A 23,798-nucleotide genomic window follows, 5' to 3' on the forward strand; every position below is an offset into this window, starting at 1 on the left:
GCATTATGCAGTCAGGAACTTTCCGGTGACATGCGGCAGTACATAACCTTTGTTATAAGCCACAATAGTGCAGCAAACCTGAGCTAATGACCTCTTCCTGCTCTGTGTCTCCGCTATGCTCCCTGCCTGGAATCCGAATTCTTACTGCCATTATATCTTTGCTTTCTGATGTCTCTCTCCTGGCACACAACACCATATCAATTCAGGAGGACGGCAATCAGATAGACCAAAGGCCTGGATTTCTCACTTTCTGACTCATCACAAGGACATTGTTCTCCTGTGTGGCCATGTAGCTCAGTATGAGGTCTCCCACACAGTATGACGGCCCCACAGCACCTCACACAGTATTATGGCGAGAGATGAGCGAATATTTCAATGCTCGGCCCACGATCGCCGAATTTGCAATATTTGCTGATTTAATCACAGAATATAGCGGAAAATGCACAACACAAAAGCCGGTGTTTCCCAAGCTGTGTGACATTGTGGTAAACACCGGTGTAGCACTTCTGATTGGCGGTAAACATCTCCGCCGGTCACAGAGCCGTGGTTCCCACACTGTCAGAACACAGCATGACCGCTCAGCTGTGATCGGAGGTAAAAAGTTTATCTCCGGTCACTGGTGTTGTTATGGAAAGATATATGTACAGTTGTGGTCAAAAGTATTGACACCCCTGCAATTCTGTCAGATAATACTCAGTTTCTTCCTGAAAATGATTGCAAACACAAATTCTTTGGTATTATTATCTTCATTCAATTTTTCTTAAATGAAAAAACACAAAAGAGAATGAAGCAAAAAGCAAAACATTGATCATTTCACACAAAACTCCAAAAATGGGCCAGACAAAAGTATTGGCACCCTCAGACTAATACTTGGTTGCACAACCTTTAGCCAAAATAACTGCGACCAACCGCTTCCGTAACCATCAATGAGTTTCTTACAATGCTCTGCTGGAATTTTAGACCATTCTTCTTTGGCAAACTGCTCCAGGTCCCTGATATTTGAAGGGTGCCTTCTCCAAACTGCCATTTTTAGATCTCTCCACAGGTGTTCTATGGGATTTAGGTCTGGACTCATTGCTGGCCACCTTAGAAGTCTCCAGTGCTTTCTCTCAAACCATTTTCTAGTGCTTTTTGAAGTGTGTTTTGGGTCATTGTCCTGCTGGAAGACCCATGACCTCTGAGGGAGACCCAGCTTTCTCACACTGGGCCCTACATTATGCTGCAAAATTTGTTGGTAGTCTTCAGACTTCATAATGCCATGCACACGGTCAAGCAGTCCAGTGCCAGAGGCAGCAAAGCAACCCCAAAACATCAGGGAACCTCTGCCATGTTTGACTGTAGGGACCGTGTTCTTTTCTTTGAATGCCTCTTTTTTTCTCCTGTAAACTCTATGTTGATGCCTTTGCCCAAAAAGCTCTACTTTTGTCTCATCTGACCAGAGAACATTCTTCCAAAACGTTTTAGGCTTTTTCAGGTAAGTTTTGGCAAACTCCAGCCTGGCTTTTTTATGTCTCGGAGTAAGAAGTGGGGTCTTCCTGGGTCTCCTACCATACAGTCCCTTTTCATTCAGACGCCAACGGATAGTACGGGTTGACACTGTTGTACCCTCGGACTGCAGGGCACCTTGAACTTGTTTGGATGTTAGTCGAGTTTCTTTATCCAACATCCGCACAATCTTGCGTTGAAATCTCTTGTCTATTTTTCTTTTCCATCCACATCTAGGAAGGTTAGCCACAGTGCCATGGGCTTTAAACTTCTTGATGACACTGCGCACGGTAGACACAGGAACATTCAGGTCTTTGGAGATGGACTTGTAGCCTTGAGATTGCTCATGCTTCCTCACAATTTGGTTTCTCAAGTCCTCAGACAGTTCTTTGGTCTTCTTTCTTTTCTCCATGCTCAATGTGGTACACACAAGGACACAGGACAGAGGTTGAGTCAACTTTAATCCATGTCAACTGGCTGCAAGTGTGATTTACTTATTGCCAACACCTGTTAGGTGCCACAGGTAAGTTACAGGTGCTGTTAATTACACAAATTAGAGAAGCATCACATGATTTTTCTAACAGTGCCAATACTTTTGTCCACCCTCTTTTTTATGTTTGGTGTGGAATTATATCCAATTTGGCTTTAGGACAATTCTTTTTGTGTTTTTTCATTTAAGACAAATTAAATGAAGATAATATACCAAAGAATTTGTGTTTGCAATCATTTTCAGGAAGAAACTGAGTATTATCTGACAGAATTGCAGGGGTGTCAATACTTTTGGCCACAACTGTATATGTATTTCATCTAGATCTCACTTGCCTGCTGTAGGCTATATGCTATATACTTACAGCATATACGCTATATACTCATTCATGTGCACCTAGATATAATCACAGCTGTCCTGAACTTTATAATCAGTTGCTAATGATGACCTAACCCCATGAGCCAGGGCCTGGGGAGCTGATGTTATCTCATGATAGCATTATCTTGTGACATTTGTCCCAGACATACAGAAGAGGAAGTAAGGCCAGATGTGCCAGCCGATATCTGAACATTGCTGACATTGTAAGACAAGGGGCAGTAAATCATCTGATTCTTAAATCACCTCAGGTCGGACACCCATATATGTACATGTATTTAAACTGACCAATTAGATAAGAAGTTCAGCCTTTATGTTAATGAGTAACCACTCCTTTGTACGAACTGATAAAACCAAGTATATTCAATAAACTTCCAGAGTTTTGCTGGAATGGATTGCTGCTAACTAGGTGTGGCGTCTTTCATTCCTTGAGCGCTCAATAAGACTCAGCCACAGCACGCACGAGGGTATATCTACCTAATCAATCAAATTTCCATGCCAATTGGCGCCCAGACGCGAGGCTGTGGACGAAAACGCAAGGGGATCCTGCTGACCGGAGAGGACAGAGGTGCCGGCCAAGGCCTTGGCTCATGGGAACGGAGATTTGCGCAATTCCATAAGTAAGGTAAGAAAATCTAGTTATCTTACCTGAATGTTCCCTGTGCCCAGTCCGGGTCAGCAACTCTAGCCGGTCAGTGTGGTCACCAAACCAAGGTAGTGTAAAAAAGTCCACCCTTATCCAAACCCTGGGATAAGCTAAGTGTCTGCTGTGGTCCTGTGTGTTTTGATCCGGGAGAGAGCTGGTGGAAACACGGTGACTGATTTGTGCTTGTGGCTGCTGGGAAACTGATAACAGGGTAGTTTGACTCGCTCAGATAGGTCCTCACAAATACACCTGGACACAGGGGAAGGACAGGAGAAGCCTTGCCCAGGGACAGGTGGTGGGGTCTTACAGAGTTATCACAAGGCGAATCTCACATCAAGCTATCACAATAAACACCTGTGCATAGGAATGGACAACAGCGCCCACGCCAGGCACGCGGTGGTGTTAGCTTAGGGGAAATATTGCAAGCCAAACCACTTGACAAATTGCCACCAACACACCTGGTCACAGGGAAGGACAGGAGAAGCCGGCCCAGGTATCAGGTGGTGGCAGTTTCGTGGGATTTATCACATTCCTGTTATGGACGAGCCAGCCAGGACGTCCGAAACAGCGTGGTAAACATTCCCGGGTCACCAAGCGTAGTGCACCTAGTGTGGTTAGCAGTTATGGGTTACCAGCAGCTGTTTGACATACGTGTCACAAAACAAGGGCTTCGATCTCTACCCAGACGTCTATATGTGCATCAACCTGTTTTTTCCACTGCACTTCTCCACAAAGATCTGAAGGAGATAAAGTTTTTCCTTTTTTATTGTACACTTCCTCTTTTGCCTACAGGGTGTGCCCCTGAAATATATATATATTTTTTTCATATTGTCATATTTGTACTCTGCTTTTCCCTATTTTATGCTTTATCTTGCATTTTTGGTGGAGATTATTGTTACTGTAGTGTGAGCATTTTCGTGAAAGTTGGGTCTTTTTGAGTATATCACTGCAGTCTCCGTTAGGTTTTCTTTTTCTCTCTCTTCCATTGTTCTCAGAAGATTTCACTGAGAGACGCAGGCAGAAAAAAGGGAAGCGTGTGTGTTCTGCAGTCAGCACACTTTTTATATTGTTGGAAGTGTACTTGCATCGATCTTTGATTTTTTCGAAGTGGTTTCTAAGTTTTATCAACTTTTTGATTTGTTTTTCCTTTTAAAAATCTTTTACTCCCTGATCATTTTTCTCTTTTTCTTTTGGGTTTTTCCATTTTTGAGTTTTGTTTTCAGTCTTTTTGATTTTCACTTCTCAGACATTTTTCCTTTTCCTTTATTTTGTTTATAACAGAAATTTTGCCTGCTTTTGGTTATTCCTGTGTTCTCTTGTCAATTTTGATTTTCCATTTTGTGTCCACTACTTTTGAAATTTTTTACTAAATATTTTTGTTTTGTTTTTCATTCCTTTTTAAGTAAGTTAAAAGGGGTTGCAAAGTTTTTAAAGTTTTGATCACTTTTTTCAGTTTTTAAAACAGACATAGTATGTGGTTTTGCAAGAACAGTTTCCTTTAAAGCTGTAGCATGGCATGATGTATTGAAAGGAAAAAGGGAAGTAGCTAGTAATTGCCGTCTGCATTTCTTAAAGTGACAGCGGATTTTACAGCGTAGAAGGTGCTAACAGATAGTGTGAACAGGAAAGGATTGTTTTTTTTACGTGTAGAGAAAAAGTGTTTTCAGCGGCATTCTAATCTGTGCCGTCTGAGAGGTACCACAGATCTAAGCATGCCTTCTGTGATGGCAGAAGGGGGGCAGCAGGTCGCTCCCCCCACCATCTCCTCTCTCCCCACTCTTCCCTCCTCCCATCTCTCTCACCTCTCTCTTCCCTCTATCTCCGCTATTCTCACTCCCAACTCCCCTCTCTCATCTATTTCTCCTCCTATACCTCATCCTCCCTCACCATATCTCTCTCTCCCTCCTCTATCTTATTCATCTCCACCTATCTCTCCCCCTTCTCTCTCTCATCTCTCCTCCCTCTCCACCATCATCACCAACATCATCTCTCATCCCCCTCATCTCCACTTTCTCCTCCTCTTTTGTCTCCTCCCCACTCTCCTCCTATTCCAAATCTCTCCTCCACCCTCCCCTGCTCCTCTCTCCCCCACCCACCTCTCAGTTCATCGTCACCAGCTGGCCCAGTGCCAGATCCAGACAATGAGGTGTCCCTATTTCCACAAGGCACCCTCTCTAAAGAGACAGCTATGACACCGGGAGAAGAAAGTGAATCACTCCCCACACATAACAAAACAGGTGCCCTCCCTATACAACAGCTAGCAGAAGGGAGGTGTGTGCCATCAGAGACTGCACCTGCTAAGTCTAACACGGAGCTGCAGTCTCAGAAGGGGGGAGTACTACCCACACAATGGCACAGTTCCTCCTCTGATGAACATGAAGAGGAGATTATGCTTCATAGTACTAGGAGAAACTCACAGACACCAAGTAGGCAGAGGCAGATAGAGCCAGAACTCTTACACTATGTGCCCTTCACCCCTAGTCAGGTGTTCAGTATTCTAAGAAATCTGCCAAACCCAGATATGGACCCAATGCCATTTTACCGAAGAATGCAGCAGAGCCAGCAGACATATGCTGCAACCTGGAGTGATCTCTGGTCCATAATGGAGATAAAAGCAGGTGAAACACTCTGGCCAATCATGAAGGAACACTTCAAGCTTCCATCAGAATTAGATGTGCATTCCTGGGAATCAGGATCAAAGCTAATTGAACAGCTCAGAGAGTGGGCCAAAGCCAGACAAGCACTCAGCATGCATAACATGAGCCAGGCCGAGACAGAGTCTGTACACGAGTTTCATGGCAGAGTGAGGCAAGTATTCCAAATTTTAGGCTTCACTATTCATGATCAGATACACGGACAAATGTTGGCACAAGCCTTTGTGCATGGACTAAGAAAACCAATCAAGAAACTATTGATAGTGGCCAGGCCTGAGTACAGGACAATAGCAGTAGATGTCCTGCTCGCAGTAGCCAGAAGAATTGAGTCCCTCCCAGGAGTGCAGAGGACAGGCCCTCCTGTGGTGGCCACTGACGTGAAGGAGCAACTATCACACAGAGTCAGGAGAGCTAGCAAGTGTTTCAACTGTGGCAACCTTGGCCATTTCTGGAACCAGTGCACAGCACCCCAGGAACCCAGGTCATCCCGCGGAGGAATAGGCCAAGAAAGAAACACAGAAGACAATGAAGAACCCTGTCCATAGGAGAGAGGCAAACCAGGTCCGCCAGACGTCACTCCCCTGACATGTGAAACCCCGTCAGCGGACCCAATACCTCAAATCACTGGGGGCTGTCATATTTTTCCTTGTGGACACTGGTGCAGTCAGAAGTGAAAATCCCCGACCCCACCAGTCTATCAGAGCACTGTGTGTCTTATATAGGGACTGCAGGTCAAGACAGACGTTCCCCAGCTTGCAAGACCCTGAGCATGTGGACACAGCCAGGACACTCCATCCCGTTCCAGTTTATGGTGGAGACCTGCCCACCACACCTGATGAGAGCAGACCTACTGCATGAACTGAAGGTGACCAAAGTGTCCCATGAAAATGTGACCTTGACCTCCTCTCCACCCCAGGCCCAGGAAGAATCAATCATGCCCATGCTGGTGGCCCTACAAGAGCCTCGCTCGAACAACCGGTTCAGGTCTACCCAAGGAGGTGCTGGACATAGCACCCGGAAGCCTATGGTCCAAGGGAGACTTCAAGTTGTGCCAGTGTGGGTGTCACTCAAGTCTGGAACCCCGGACGCTCAGAAGGCCCAGCATCCGCTGCTCATCACCCAGAGCCAAACTGCCTCTGACCAACTGGAGGTCTAAGTGGAACTGCGGTTCAAGAAATGGCCTAAGAACTTTGGCATGGGCCAGGAAAACGCTCAACCCAGAGGGACCACACCCGCTCCGTGAGATGGCTGCACTGCTTCCAGCTCCAGAGGATCATCTTGGACAAGATTCTGAAGGTGCTCCCTGAAGTTAATCCAGGCCCTGGACTAGAAGACAACCACTTAGCTCCTCAAACTGGTTAACAAAAGCTGACCTGAGATCAAGCTGGGTGAAAGGAACTGCTACAGGCTGGTAAAGAAGACGCCCCAGCAAAAAGACCCCCTGTGAGAGCAAGAAAGCTCAGCTGGACGTCATCTCTGATGAAGAGGTCACCAGTATAACGGCTTGTTTTCCTGCTGGCCCTCTGCCAGAAGATGGGAGTCACTCACGGCACTGTGAAGAGCAAGGCCAGATTGAGTCGCCTCACTCATGGGAATCATCATGCAGTCCCAGCTTTTCTCAATCAAGAGGAAGACTGTGAAAGGAGAACCAGACTGGGTTGAATGGTGCATAACCTGAGGGCTGTGAACAAAGCAACCGTGTTTGAAACCCCAGTTGTGCCAGATCTGCACACTCTGCTGACAAATGTGCCAGCCACAGCAACGGTGCTCATGGCAATGGATCTGCCTGAAGCTCTCCTCAATGTTCCCCCCCCACCTGGACGACCAGTTCCTGAAAACGCACAAGGGGGGTGCGAAACAAATGGACAGTGATGCCCAAGAGGGCCCGGAACAGCCTTTCACAGCTCGCCAGAGCATTGTCCTCCATCCCCGTCAACTGGATTGCGGAGCATGCAGAAGTCATCGACATCGCTACCTGCACAGCGCTTTCCATGTCTCCTCTACTCTGCCTGACGGAGCAGCAACGTAAGTTCTGCGAAACAGAGTCCAGTGGTGTCAAAAAGCAAGTTCCTGAAGACACCGTATCGCCCACTACATGAAACACTTGACAGATGACCGGAAGACCGCGGAGGAGAAGATGGCTCCCTCAACAACTCCGAAGATGCAGGCCTTCCTTGGTCCAGTCTCGTACTGCAGAACTTGGATCCCTGGTGCTCCAGGCTTAATGCAGCCTCTGCACAATTGCATCAACGCATTGCAGCCTTCATCTCGTACAGGAAACTGAAAGACTTCATAGTCTGCGCCAGCTCTAGGCCTCCCTGACTACGAGAAGCCATCCCATCTGTGCCGAACAGAAAAGGAAGGACAAGGATGGAGAAGGTCATGCTACTGGCCTAAAACAGACCCGCCGAGGAAAACCAGAGGCCTCTAGACTACCTCTCAGCCGGTCTGGATCCAGTTGCAAGGGGGGGCCCTCCTGCATGAAAACAATATCTGCAGCACACGCCCTCCTGACAAGGCTGCTCTCCACCACTTTTCAGTGCTCTCAGCCGTTACCTGTCTCTACTCCCACTTCCAAGGGGTGATGCGGTTACGGACCCTCAGATGAAAAGTCTGCAAGATACTGTAGATGGCTCCAGTTTTGCAGATGATGAAAGAAGGTTCCACACGGGATGTGCAGTGACCAGCCATCAAGACATCCTATGGTCCAGAAGTTTGTCAGCCCAAGAAGCGGAACTGGTAGAGCTGACGAAAGGTCTGCCACATTGCAAGGAACAAAACTTCCAGGTACTCGCATGACATGGCACCCGACTTCAGACCCATCTGGGCTGCAAGAGACTTCATCACAGTAAGCGGATCGGCCATGAAGCATCATGGAGCCATCAGAGACCTGCTGGACGCTCTTCAACTACTAAAAGTGGTGGGAGTGTTGAAGGTCAAGGCACACGGAAACCTGAACACAGTAGAGACACGGGGCATCAACAGCAGACGTGGCAGCCAAAGAAGCAGCCAAGAGGAAGACAATATGGAAAATGGGAGAGGTCGTAGAGTCGGACGGCTACTACAAGACGACTGAAGACGAGAAAGCCTGACAAAATGACTTCCCGAAGCCTGTACAAGAAGTAGCATGATCAGACTCGGAAAGAGAAGGAAAGCTGGATGCTGTAGGGCAAAAGCACTGGGCTCCAAGAAACCTGTCTACCTCAAACATGTCTACCTCAAGACGTCTACCTCAAGACAGACCCAGTCTACCTCAAAGTGTGTACCCTACGGCGGTTCAATGGGCACATGGCCCCCGCACAGAACTGACGACACAGATGAATGACCTGATTGACTGGACTCTCACCTTAACAGCCAAATTCCCAGCAGCTGTTTGGCCTCGGACAAATTCAACATCGGACAAGCGGGAAAAGTTCCCCCACATCATCTGGCCTGAAGACTTCCCAGTAAGGATCCGGTTGGCGAAGACTACTGCAAAGAAGCTACCCTCAAAAATAGTGTGCAGATATGGGGGTTCCAGAAGCAATAGCAAGTGATCAGGGACCCACATACACAGAAAACCTGACACAAGAGATCTGATCAGCAGTAGGGTTAGATTTAGGCCTACACACACTTCCCACCCCATCCTACACCATAGACTAGGTGGGACATTCAAGAGCAGCATGCTAAAAAATTTGCCCAAGAGACAGACAAACCCTGACATTAGACACTCCCATAGGCTCAGAAAAAGCTGTCACCAATATGAAACTTGATTTGGGTCTAACCCCCATGTTAGGGGTATTCTTTACTTAGCAGTTGACTATGCAAAATGATACTTTGTCTGCATGTGTAATTGAATTTATCAAGAATCTTTCTAATGTCCATTCTCGAGTTTTCTCCTTCATTGCCAGGTCCAGATTCGGTGCCTGGTATGCACACCCTGAGGTCAGGAGACTGCTGAGTGTTGGTGGAAAAAGTCCGTAAAGAGAAGCACTCGATCCCAGATTTGATGGCCCTTCTCCAAGTGCTGACGCCGCCAACCTGGAAGGAAAACCCCCACCTGAATCCACGCACCGCATTGCAGGAAAAGGCCTTCATACCAGAAGATACACCTGAGCTGGAATGATGCCGTGGATGACCTACCTGACTGAATAAATTACCTACCTGATAGAGAATACACATGCACTGACTGCATAGACTGCTAACTAAGAGACTTTGATTACATTGCACAAAACCCCCGTTAGGGACAGATCTCCTGACCGCCCATTTGCGAAAGTCTGTAGAGAGGAGGATGTATGCGCTAGGCGTGCGTCAAACCACTGGCAGCATAAAAGAGTTGCAGCGCTTTGGGCCAGGAGCAGGACTTTAGGGCAAGTGATATCTAAGGGGGGATTGTTATGGAAATATATATGTATATGTATTTCATCTAGATTTCACTTGCCTGCTATAGGCTATATACTTATATACTCTATATACTCATTCATATGCGCCTAGATATAGTCACAGCTGTCCTGAACTTTATAATCAGTTGCTAAAGATGACCTAACCCCATGAGCCAGGGCCTGGGGAGCTGATGTTAACTCATGATAGCATTGTCTTGTGACATTTGTCCCAGACATACAGAAGAGGAAGTAAGGCCAGATGTACCAGCCAATATCTGAACATTGCTGACATTGTAAGACAAGGGGCAGTAAATAATCTGATTCTTAAATCACCTCAGGTCGGACACCCATATATGTACATGTATTTAAACTGACGAATTAGATAAGAAGTTCAGCCTTTATGTTAATGAGTAACCACTCCTTTGTACGAACTGATAAAACCAAGTATATTCAATAAACTTCCAGAGTTTTGCTGGAATGGATTGCTGCTAACTAGGTGTGGCATCTTTCCTTCCTTGAGCGCTCAATAAGACTCTGTCTAATTAGGACAGGCCACAGCACGCACGAGGGTATATCTACCTAATCAATCAAATTTCCATGTCAGTGTCAGCTGTAATCCTGCCATCTCCACCGTTCTCATTAAATCATCATGGATAAAACAAGACTGAGCACAAGACCTTCACAGCTGTCTACACATCATAGAGGAGATCTCCTGACACCTTATCTCCATCTACCTGATGATCCTGAAGAGCACTGGGATCTTCTTGGTTACAGTCCTGTGGAAGAAGAGGACGGGGACATCTCTCTGGTGTTGTCCTCTTACTGGATAGATCTGGAGGAAACACATACAGGGACTGAATTCATTCTCTACATACAGATAATTATAGGCCGTGTGTATTTAGTCCTGTCTATTACCTGGTGATGTGAGGAGCTGGTGAACCTCCATTATGACGTCGTTGTAGAGATCTCTGTGTCCTTCTAAATACTTCCACTCCTCCATGGAGAAATAGACAGCGACATCCTGACACCTTATAGGAACCTGACACATACAATGATACCGTCATCCTCCTGATCCCTTAATAGTGTTACTGTATAATGTCGGTCTGTCATTCCAAGGATGTCGTTCTAAGGCTAACAACTGAAATATGCCTGAAAATGACTCCCTGCTATAGATGCTTCATTATTATTACTATCACTCTGACAATCGATCTGCTTCATCCACAGGTATGTGTTCTGGCTGCAATACCATCATCACACATCTTTCCTGAACCCCAATCACCCCTGAATCTGTCTGCTATCAATGGTATGTGTTCTGGTTGCAATACCATCATCACACATCTTTCCTGAACCCCAATCACCTCTGAATCTGTCTGCTATCAATGGTATGTGTTCTGGCTGCAATACTATCTCCCTTAGCATTTCCTCTTGTTACTTCTAATTAATCATCTCCTGTGTCTGCATCCAGTCCCCCTACTGCTCCTTCCTTTCAGATCACACCTGGGCCCTTTCATATGCTGTTTAGTATAAATTCAGACTAAAGCCCCCGTCACACATAGCGATGCACCAGCGATCCCGACAACGATATGACCTTGTCGGGATCGCTGGTGTGCTGCTATATGATCGCTGGTGAGCTGCCAAACAAGCAGATCTCATCAGCGATCAAGACCAGCGACGACTCGGGTAACAAGCATGCTCGTTGCTTAGTTACCCGCTGTGTACCTTGGATACCAGCGTGCTGGCGCTGGGAGCCAGTATGCAAGGTACACAGCGGGTAACTAAGCGACACGCGCACTTGTTACCCACGGTTTACCTTGGATACCAGCTCGCTGATCGATCGTCTCATGCTGCCACATGCAGCGATGCGTGCTGGCCAGCGGGAGACTAACGATCAAAAAAATGTCCAGGGCATTCGAGCACGATCAGCGATAAATGGTGGTGGGCGGTCGCTGATACGTCACACACAGCGAGATTGCTGATGAGATCGCTGTTGCGTCACAAAACTTGTGACTCAGCAGCGACCTCGCTAGCGATCTCGCTGTGTGTGACGGGGGCTTAAGAGGTCTGCCTGACCTCGGTCTGTTATTCCAAGGAAGTCTTCTAAGGATAACATCTGAAATGAGCCTGAAGTGACCAGAAGGTACGACTAACCACTGCGTTTACATGTTCTAAATTTCTTTTGCCTTCTAAATTACTCTCACCATGCTGACATACGCACTAACAGTTTTGGCTCCACTACTACTCACTCTCCTTCGATATCCACAAACCCCAGCACCCGCTAACCAAATAATAATCTCTTCTTCCCTCTGGCCTCCCCACCTGACCTCCTCTGCTGGCCTGCTCCTCGACCTCAGAGCTCTCCTAATAAAATACAAAACAAGCCACCCACCCTCCTTCTCCCACATGCTCTCCCTCTTTCTGCTTCTCCTCACTGCTGGCGACATATCTCCCAACCCTGGACCCCCACAACCCACACCTCCCATTATTACCCCCTTCTATCGTTCCCAAACCAACACAAACACCAGAAATCTTTCCCACCTCAAATCCGTGCCCTTGACGCCCACCACCATGCTCCCACTCTCTGGATCACTCTGGAATGCCCGCTCCGTCTGCAATAAACTCCATGTGATTCACGACCTCTTTACCTCTCATAATTTTTCCTTCCTTGGCCTCACCGAAACATGGCTGACACCCTCCGACACAGCCTCCCCTGCTGAGCTGTGTTACGGCGGCTTCCACTTCACCCACACTCCTCGCCCTGGCAACAGACATGCTGGAGGAGTGGGCCTTCTCCTTTCTTCCAATTGCACCTTCAACCCAATCCCACCTCTACCCTCCCTTATCCTCCCCTCTTTTGAAGTCCACTCTGTCTGCATCTACTCTCCCTCCAACCTCCAAGTGGCCATCATATACCGACCTCCAGGCCCGACCAATGCCTTCATTGACCAATTATCCACCTGGCTCCTTCACTTTCTCTCTGCTGACATTCCCACCATCATCATGGGTGACTTCAACATCCCCATTGACACCCACCATTCATCAGCCTCCAAACTCCTGTCCCTTACTTCATCTTTTGGACTTACTCAGTGGTCCTCCTCAGCAACCCGCACAGACGGACATACATACATTAAACGTGGTCTTCACCCGCCTCTGCTCTCTTTCTAACTTCACCACCTCCCCTCTCCCTCTATCTGACCACCATCTACGCACTTTCTCATCCCTGTTCTCCACCTGTCACCCATGTCCAGCAGCATGCGCACCCCCGCACAAACCTCACATCTAGACACTCGCACACTCTCTGACTCTATTCTACCACTGTCCTCCATATCTTCGCTCCACGACACAGACACTGCAACTACTTTCTACAATGCCACTCTTGCATCAGCCATGGACTCAGTCGCCCCTGTCATGCATAACAGAGTGACACGAATCAATAGACAACCCTGGCACAATAACACCACTAAAAAGCTTCGGCAAGCATCCAGAATTACAGAACGATGCTGGAAGAAAACACATTCGCAAGACGACTTCACTGCACTAAAACAAGCAACACTTGCATTCAAATCTGCCCTCACCTCTGCTAAACAGGCCTACTTTACATCCCTTGTATCTTCCTTATCCCACAATCCCAAACAGTTGTTCAATACTTTTAACTCCCTCCTCCGCCCACCACTGCCTCCTCCGACTTCCCTCATCTCTGCAGAGGACTTTGCCGCACACTTCAAAAACAAGATAGACCAAACACGGCAAGTCTTTATTGCTTAACCACCACAACCCTTTTGCACACCAGACCAATGCCCAAACCCCATAACCTCCCTATCTAACATCACTGAAGGGGAGCTTGCTCATCTTCTCTCCAAATCACACCTCACCACTTGTGCACTTGACCCTATTGCCATCCCACCTCCACCCCAACCTCACCACCACACTTATCCCATCCCTAACCCACCTCTTCAACCTATCACTAACTTCTGGTACCTTCCCTTCTGCTTTCAAACATGCCACAATCACGCCTATCCTTAAAAAGCCAACCCTCGACCCAACAGCCACGTCCAGCTATCGCCCAATATCGCTGCTCCCATTCGCTTCTAAACTCCTGGAGCAGCATGTCCACGCTGAACTTTCCTCCCACCTCTTATCTAACTTGCTCTTTGACAATCTAAAATCTGGCTTCCACCACCATCAATCCACTGAGACAGCCCTGACAAAAATTACCAAAGACCTACTTACAGCAAAAGCTAACGGACAATACTCTATACTCCTCTTTCTAGACCTGTCCTCTGCTTTCAACACAGTTGACCACTGCCTCCTACTACAGATCCTCTCCTCCTTCGGCATCAAAGACCTCGCCCTATCCTGGATTTCCTCATACCTTTCCAACTGCACATTCAGGGTCTATCACTCCCACACTACCTCCTCATCCCACCCTCTCTCTGTTGGGAGTCCTCCAAGGCTCTGTTCTAGGACCCCTACTCTTCTCAATCTATACACTTGGCCTGGGGCAACTCGTAAAGTCCCACAGATTCCAGTACCACCTTTATGCTGATGATACTCAGATCTACCTCTCTGGCCCAGACATCACCTCTCTGCTCTCCAGAATCCCGGAGTATCTATCACCTATATCCTCCTTCTCCTCTCGCTTCCTCAAACTCAACGTGGACAAATCTGAACTAATCATCATTCCCCCCATCTCACAGATCTTCCTTAACCGACCTTTCTATAACAATTGACAACATCACACTTTCCCCACTACTGGAGGTCCGCTGCCTTGGAATAACCCTTGACTCAACCCTTTTCTTCAAACCGCACATCCAAGCTCTCTCCACCTCCTTTCGCCTCCAGCTCAAAAATATTTCCAGAATCCGTCCCTTCCTCAACCCTCAATCTACTAAACTACTTGTGCATGCCCTCATCGTCTCCCGCCTCGACTATTGCAACATCCTTTTCTGTCGCTTCCCTGCTAACACCCTTGCACCTCTCCAGTCCATCCTTAACTCTGTGCCTGACTAATTCATCTCTCTCCTCGCTACTCCCCCGCTTCTCCCCTCTGCAAATCTCTTGACTGGCTCCCATTCCCTCAGCGTATCCAATTCAAATTACTAATACTGACCTACAAGCCCATCTATAACCTGTCTCCGCCATACATCTCTGAACTAATCTCCTGATACCTTCCATCACGTAATTTCTGGTCCTCCCAAGACCTCCTTCTCTCCTTCACACTTATTCGCTCCTCACCCAACCGCCTCCAAAACTTCCCCCGAATAGCACCCATCCTCTGGAATTCCCTGCCCCAACACGTCCGGCTATTATCCACACTCGGATCCTTCTTACGGAATCTGACAACCCACCTCTTCAGGAAAGCCTACAGCCTGCAATCATCCCCGCTGCCTCCTCACCACTACTGGAGCTACCGCGTCACCATCACTGGAGCTGCTGCAACCCCCCCAAACTACTGTCTCCTTCCCCACCATCCTGTAGCATGTAAGCCCGAAAGGACAGGGTCCTTTCCCCTCTGTATCAGTCTCTCATTGATAGTTTGCTTACTGTAAGTGATATCTGTAATTTGTATGGAACCCCTTCTCATGTACAGCACCATGGAACCAATGGTGCTTTATAAATAAATAATAATAATAATGTCCCAGCAGTGTCACCTCTCCAGTCAGCAGCTCAATCATCTTGTAGATGAGGTCTAGGATCTTCAGGTCACTGATGTCCTCATGGATCAGAGGGTGAGGTGCAGACCCCGTGATTGGGCTCAGGGGTCTTCCCCATCCCTCAGACACAGGGTCCTGACAGCAATCACTAGAGGTCTTCTTCACCACTGTGTAATCCTGGTAATGGAGAGACACATTAATCTCACTACAGACATTTTCAGAGCCCTCACCTCTCCAGTTCTGTCCATCTGTTATTCCCATAGATAAGAATGATGTAATGTGACGTCATCAGAATCTCTCACCTCTCCAGTGAGACGGAAGAGGATCTCTAGGGCGAGGTGTAACATCCTCTCCGCCATCTTGTCTCTGTCCATATCCATCCTTGATGGGTAAATCAGGAAAATTCTCTTCTGTAGAAGATCTTCACTGAGAGGATCCGATATTGTAGAGACCTGAATGAGAAGATGATCCGATGTAACATCATAAGAATCCTGTGTAATAATACAATTACTGGAGATAATAAGGGAAACATATGAGGAGATTTATTATCTTACAGGGTTTAGTTTTCTCCCCTGACATCTACTAATAAAACCTATATATTTAGGCCACAGACAACAAGCAGTTTCCTCCTCAGAGTCGGCAGCTGAACACGTTCCTCATAGACTCATCTTCCATAACGTGAATTCTCATCTCATTACCGACACTGGAATCGGCATTAGCAATACTGCAGGAGATATTCATTACACGCGACATGAGAAATAACTCCTTCATGATGAGGACGACATCTTCATCTCCTACTACGGCTCTAGAGACAGATTTGGCCAGAGTCGGTCACTGACTCCATCCCCACCGGCCGTCTATATGAAGGTTTCCCGTCTTCCCCGCACTGGAATCTTCTATCCCGTTAGATCTCAGCTCTGAGTCACACACAGAAGTTTGAGGCTTTAATTAAGAAAATATTTTTAGTTTCCACAATCAACACAGACAGAAATGATCTGATCCCAAAGTCTCCATGTACAGTGATTTATGGGGTTTATTTCTGGCCTTAGGCTTTCCTATATTACAAGAAAAACACCAGAAAAAGCCGATATTAAAATGTTTCAAAAGAAAAATTGGCTCCAACAATTCTTGTAAAAATGAGAGAAAAAAAATTAAAAAAGCAGAAGACATATTATTGTATTTTAACAAGTGAAAAATTTTTTTTTTACAAATTAACTCTTTTGGGCCCCATAACATAGATGTACACTGCAGGGACAGCACAGGAGCGGCTGCAACAAAAACCCTAGCAGTATAACCACTTGCTGATGTGAAAAGCAAACATGGCATCTAAGGCTAGTTTCACACTTGCTTTTTTTTGCAGCGCGTTTTTCCCGCAAAAAAACGCATTGAAAAAAACGCATACAAAAGCATACAACTGCTGCGCTTTTTTCAAGCATTTTTATGAGCATGCATGAAAAAAACGCAGCGTTTTTATGCGTTTTTACCGCGTTTGCGTTTTTTTCCAACATTAGGTGGCCCCTCACACTAACCCAAACCATGACTTTACTAACCCTAACCCTGACCCTAACCCTGACCCTAACCCTTAACCAAATCATACTTAACCCTAACCCAAACCCTAACTAACCCTAACCCTGACCCTAACCCTAACCCTGACCCTTAACCAAATCATACTTAACCCTAACCCAAACCCTAAACCCTAACTAACCCTAACCCTGACCCTAACCCTTAACCAAACCATACTTAACCCTAACCCTGACCCTAACCCTTAACCAAACCATACTTAACCCTAACCCTGACCCTAACCCTTAACCAAACCATACTTAACCCTAACCCTGACCCTAACCCTAACCCTGACCCTAACCCTGACCCTAACCCTTAACCAAACCATACTTAACCCTAACCCTGACCCTAACCCTGACCCTAACCCTTAACCAAACCATACTTAACCCTAACCCTGACCCAAACCCCAACCCTAACCCTGACCCTGACCCTAACCCTAAACCCCCTTAACTAACCCTAACTCTAACCCAAACCCCTAAATTCCATGGTTAACAAAAAAAAAACGCATGTGCAAAAAAACGCATACATGAGCATGCCAGTGCGCACATATGCGCATCCATAGGCTATAATGGCCATTTTTAGCGCAAAACGTGCGCATATGTGCGCATGCGCTTTTTTGCAGGGCCAAAAAATGCAACATGCTGCGTCTGGAAAATACAAACGCACACCCCAAAAAAACGCAGCGCATGAAAATCGCATACATGCGCTTACCAGCGCGCAGGTATGCGCACCCATGTTAAATATAGGGGAAAAAACGCATGCGCACATATGCGTTTTTTTCCAGCGCTAAAAAACGCAAATGTGAAACCAGCCTAAGAAGGTGTGACAGAGTTTGGCAGAATGTTCCTCCGCCCCCCAAGTATTTGGCGGCCTAGTTACTACTATACTTATGTAAGAAGATGAGCCAGGGCAGAGTCAGCGGTTCTCGGTACACTTTGGGGCCGGAACTATCGGGACTGTCACCACTGTTGCTGAGGGACGATTACTTTGAGTGGGGAGGACCTTTGCACTGGACAGCAGGGGGCGTGGGGGAGATAGAAGGGGCTGAGCGAGGGAACAGGGGAGAATTGTCGGGAACGGCGACAGGAGAAGGAGAAGGATGACTCCTTCCCCACTGCTCCGACTGCTAATTCCTCATCAGCTATTCCCCAGCGGTTTGACGTACCCACTGACTATGTCCTTACTGAGCTGTCCCCAGACCTTCCTTTACTGGACGGCTCATTCCCGCTCTCAGTGAAAGACAATCTGACTCGCTCTGTTCCTAGCGACTAGTTCAGAGGTTTGCATGCTGCTGCAGCCTGCAAGCATGCATGCTGTTTGTGTACTGCGTCATTCCAGAGGAATCAACAAAAGAGACTGTTTCTACATTCCAACGCACTCAAGCCCAGTGAGCCCGGATACATGGGCACGGTCGGGAGACAGTACTTTTCGTCCCTCCGCAACAGGGTCAGAGACATTGTAGATGATTTACGATGCCGGCGGTAGATATTCCAGCCTCTCCACAACAAGAACTGCAAGCGATAAGTTCTCTCTTTTTCGTACACCTTTATTCCAAATATTGTGTTTTTGTGCAAATCTTGTAGTTGTGCTCAGTGTTCCCGCGTTTTCCCACTGTTGATTTCATCTCCCTGCGCGGAGTATTCCTTGTACCACAATAACCTGTTGTAGTAAACCCTGCTAACCCCTTCTCTGCCTCCGGCTCTTCACTGCATCCAACGAACCTCATTTCCAGTGCCCTCTTACATTTGGCGTAGTCGGCAGAATGCAGTCCAATTGCACAGAGGCCGCAGAACAGGCGGCTGGGCCCAGAACCAGTATCTCCCTGGGGGGCCATGCTGAGTAAGTTGCCTAAATATACGGGGTCCAATACTATGTTGTGGAGTTGGACGGAGCGCACGAGGGGTATGATGAGAATGCACCCTATGAGCCCTGCACTCAAGGCCGAGGTGGCCATTAAGGCTTTGGATGGAGAGGCTAGAGACTCTGTGAAGCTGCATACCCCCCGAGATCGTGATATGTTTTACCAAAGTTCTCCAAATTTTAGAGGTGACCCATGGGGACCCCACTCACATAGGAGAACTTAGGACTCGCCTGTTTAGCCGCATGCAAAGAGAGGGGGAGACAGTTACACAGTATATGAATGTGCTGCAAGAGTTACACACCACCATTGTTAGAAAGGACTGAGTGGTGATAGGGTCAGCAGATGTCGTGTTGCATGACTTGTTGGTGACTGGCTGCGGGATGCTCTGACCAAGCAGACTCAGAGAGCAGGTACGGGCGGACTCTCGTATCACTTTTGCGGACATAGGAAAAGAGGCCCGCTTACGTGAACAGGAGCAGGGGGTGACAGTCCCAGTAAGGAAGGTCCAGAGGTGTGATGCAGCAGAGCAGTAAAGACTGTTGCTGAACCCCAATGGGTTGAAGAGATGAGAAAGGAGCTGTTGAATATTCAAGGGTTACTGGCTCAAGTGAAGGAGAAAGTTGAAATCGGTCAGTATGCAGCCGGGGGCCAAAGTGAAACAGAAGCCCGTAACGATGCCAGAAGGTTCCGCCGGCAGAGGCCCTTCGCTTGCTATAACTACGGAGAAGTGGGACATATGGCCAGGGAACGTCCACGGAGGAACGGGTCCCGGCCGCACCGTCCGTTAAACTAGAGGGCTCCGAGCCTGGGGGATGTCGCCCGGAACCAGAATGGAAAGGAAGGAGTAGTGAAAGTCCCACAAATCTGGGGTCTACGTGGCTGTTGGTCTGGGCCGAGTTAGATGGTCGAGCCGTGCTTTGCCTGGTAGATACTGGGTTCCAAGTGACCACGATGCCATGCCTGAAGGGTATTTCCGATGACACTTCCCAGAGCCTCTCCGGCCTGAGTGGGGCCCGGTAGTGAAGCTGACAGCGGCAAACCACTTGCCCATCCCGGTCGCATGGGTGGTGTGGATGCAGGTCTCCTTGTGAGGGAAAGATCTTGGACGGAAGGGTATAGTGCTGACACTGGGGGAAGCGTCACCCTGGGGATGAATATCCTGAAAGAGTTTGGAAAACTGCTCATCGATGAACCTTCTCATTTGTCTCTGAAACAGTGGAGTCCGCATACCCCCCAGTGACAAGTGTTTCAATGGTTAATTCGTACAGCTCAAGCTTAGGGAGGCCTCTAGTCAGGGGAAACATTAGAAAAAGTGGTTGTGCCGGCCTCCACTAAACTCACCCTACCACCAGGACAGATCATACTGACTGTCAGTCCGAGCACATGCCCCACTAGAGGGGGTAGAAGTACAGTTGGAACCCTCTGTAACAATTGCCTGCAGGACTCTTAGCGGCCCGGACACTGGCCATGGTGCGTGAAGGGACGGTTCCTGTATGCTGCGTTAATTTGACAGATCAGGAATTTGTCCTTCCACACAGGGGTGAAGTGGCACTGGTAGTGGGAATAACCTCAAGAAATTATACATCCACAGACCATACAGTTGGCAGTAAATCCAGAAAACCTGTGGTCGGTAAAGGTCACCACTTCTCCGACAGCCGAACCTCAATACATCCAGGAGGGTCGACGCATACTGGAACAGATGTGCGCCAAACTATCTGAACTCACCCCCACCAAGGTACAACAAGTGGAAGAGTTACTGCGGCGATACCAATCCATGTTCGCGAAACATGACGATGACTTTGGCTGCACTACAGCGATTACCCACAAAACACCAACGGGGGATACGGCACCCATTCAAGAATGTTATTGGCAGTTTCCCCCTCAGTTATATCAGGAAGTAAGAGAGATCTTCGGTCAGATGCTACAGGCGGGCGTCATCAGGGAGAGCCAAAGTCCGTGGGCATCCCCATTGTGCTGGTGCGAAAGAAGGACGGGACACTAAGGTTCTGTGTAGACTACTGTAAACTCAATGCCTGCACCGTGAGGGATTCATACCCTCTACTCCGGATTGAGGAATCTCTGTCTGTATTGGGGAAAGCCAAATTTTTCTCGAAGCTGGATCTCGCCAGTGGCTAATGGCTAGTGTACATATCGGAGAAGGACCAGGCAAAAATGGCCTTTATACTACCTATGGGCCTCTTTGAATTCAAAAGGATGCCCCTGGTACGTTCCAACAACTGCTGGAGAGGTGCCTAGGTGATTTGAACTTTGAAGCCACACTCATTTACCTGGATGACATCATATTATATGCTGCCTCATTTGAAGATCACCTGCGGAGACTAGAGCAATTGCTGAGCTGTCTGCAGAAGTATGGACTGAAGGTGAAACCACAGCAATGCCACTTGTTCCAGACCCAGATAGAGTACCTAGGTCATGTTGTTTCATCTGAAGGAGTGAAGCAGTCATGGGAGGAAATCAAGGTAATTTAGGATTGGCCGACCACAGAGACCGTAAAAGATGTCTGAGCGTTCCTGGGACTGACGGGGTACTATCGTCGCTTCGTGAAGAACTTTGACCATGTGGTACAACCTCTGCTCAAGCTTCTGAAAGGGGTACTCCCGAATGTGATGGGTTAATCCATCTGTTGGGAGGAAAGGCAGGAGAAGGCTTTTCGTGACTTGAAGAAAGCGCTGACCGAAGCTGCGGTACTGTCCTATGCGGACTTCTCTATACTGTTCATTCTCCGCACCGACGGACTCTTGCACGGACTTGAGGCTGTGTTGTCACAGGTCCAGGATGGGAAGGAGGGTGATTGCCTATGCTAGTCAGTCCCTTCACGATTCCGAGCGCAACCCGGACAACTACTTTTCCTTCAAGCTCGAATTGTTGGCATTAGTGTGGGCTATGACGGAGAGATTTGCACACCATCAGGCTCTTCCGCCCCCTCTCCCTCAGGGTAGCGGTCATATACCGGCCCCCAGGCTCACCCACCCACTTCCTTGACCACTTTTCAGCCTGGCTGCCACACTTCATGTCCTCAGAACTACCAACCCTCATCCTGGGAGACTTCAACATCCCCATTAACAGCCCTAATTCCACATCTGCATCCCAGCTTCTATCACTAACCACCTCTCTAGGCCTCTCACAGCTTTCAACCTCTGAGACACATAAGGACGGTAACACCCTTGATCTGGTCTTCTGCCGGCTCTGTTCAATCTCCCACCTAAACAACTCACCGCTTCCACTCTCTGACCACAACATTCTCTCCTTCACGCTCACAAATCCTCGCCCACCCCAGCTCATTCCTACCTACCACACAGTCAGAAATCTACAAGCTATTAACCCTCAGACACTTTCAGATTCCCTACATTCATCTCTGTCCCCAATCTCCTCTCTTTCCTGTCCTAATCTGGCTGTTCATCACTACAATGACACTCTTAGAAGCACCCTTGACCAAGTAGCTCCCCTCACCCTCAGAACCTCCAAACACAGAGTAAAACAGCCCTGGCTCACATCGCAAACTCAACTTCTCCAGCGATGCTCCAGGAGTGCTGAACGCCTATGGAGAAAAACCCGCACACCAGAAGACTTCACTTCAAATTTATGTTAAGAACCTATAACGCTGCCCTTCACCTTGCCAAACAGACCTACTTCACCACCCTGATCTCCTCACTAGCCAACAACCCCAAGAAACTTTTTGACACTTTTCACTCCCTCCTCAGGCCAAAAGCACAAGCCCCTATCACAGACATTTGTGCTGATGACCTGGCCTCCCACTTTACAGAAAAAATAGATGATATCCGTCAAGAAATCTGCTCCCAACCACCAAGTGCTGTGACTCCCATCCCTTCCTACATCTCCCCTGGCTCACTCTCCACATTTGATCCCATCACAGAAGAAGAAGTCTCCAGACTTCTCTCTTCTTCTCGTCCGACTACATGCACTACCGACCCCATTCCCTCACATCTCCTCCAGTCTCTCTCTCCAGTCGTCACAACCCACCTAACTACAATCTTTAATCTCTCCCTCTCCTCGGGCATTTTCCCATCCTCCTTCAAACACGCCATCGTTACTCCATTACTAAAGAAACCTGCTCTCAGCCCATCCTGCACAAACAACTACAGACCAGTCTCCAATCTCCCCTTCATCTCTAAACTTTTGGAACGCCTAGTTTACTCCCGCCTTAGCCGTTACCTCTCCATTCACTCCCTTCTAGACCCTTCACAGTCCGGCTTCCGCCCCCTACATTCGACTGAAACTGCACTCATCAAAGTGACCAATGACCTTCTGACAGCAAAACGTAACGGTGACCACTCTCTGCTCATTCTTCTTGACCTATCTGCAGCTTTCGATACTGTTGACCACCATCTCCTACTCTCTAGGCTCCAGTCACTAGGCATTAAGGACACTGCACTCTCCTGGTTCTCTTCCTATCTCTCTGACCGCTCCTTCAGTGTTTTGTTCTCTGGCTCCACGTCATCTCCTCTTCCTCTTGCTGTCGGGGTACCTCAGGGCTCAGTCCTTGGCCCTCTTCTTTTCTCTCTCTACACAGCCCCAATTGGACAGACCATCAGCAGATTTGGCTTTCAGTACCATCTTTATGCTGATGACACACAACTATACACGTCTTCCCCCGACCTTACCCCCGCTGTACTACAGAACGCCAGTGACTGTCTGTCCGCAGTCTCCAATATCATGTCCGCTCTCTATCTGAAACT

General features: G+C 47.9%; 1 protein-coding gene across 1 annotated transcript in view; it reads right to left on the bottom strand.

The window, feature by feature from the left end:
* LOC141060261 (uncharacterized) overlaps nt 1-23,798 on the bottom strand; it is a 184,161-nt gene that overhangs the window by 104,068 nt on the left and 56,295 nt on the right. Inside the window, exons 2-5 of the mRNA XM_073556485.1 lie at nt 15,962-16,111; nt 15,657-15,836; nt 10,924-11,047; nt 10,743-10,840 (exon numbers count right to left, since the gene is read on the bottom strand). Of these exons, the coding sequence (XP_073412586.1) occupies nt 10,743-10,840; nt 10,924-11,047; nt 15,657-15,836; nt 15,962-16,039 (480 nt within the window). The 5' untranslated portion in view covers nt 16,040-16,111. The remainder of the gene's footprint in view (nt 1-10,742; nt 10,841-10,923; nt 11,048-15,656; nt 15,837-15,961; nt 16,112-23,798) is intronic.

The sequence above is a fragment of the Dendrobates tinctorius genome, unplaced genomic scaffold, assembly GCF_039654945.1.
Source record: "Dendrobates tinctorius isolate UK_male_01 unplaced genomic scaffold, ASM3965494v1 ptg000233l, whole genome shotgun sequence".
In the NCBI taxonomy this organism is placed as follows: Eukaryota; Metazoa; Chordata; class Amphibia; order Anura; family Dendrobatidae; genus Dendrobates; species Dendrobates tinctorius.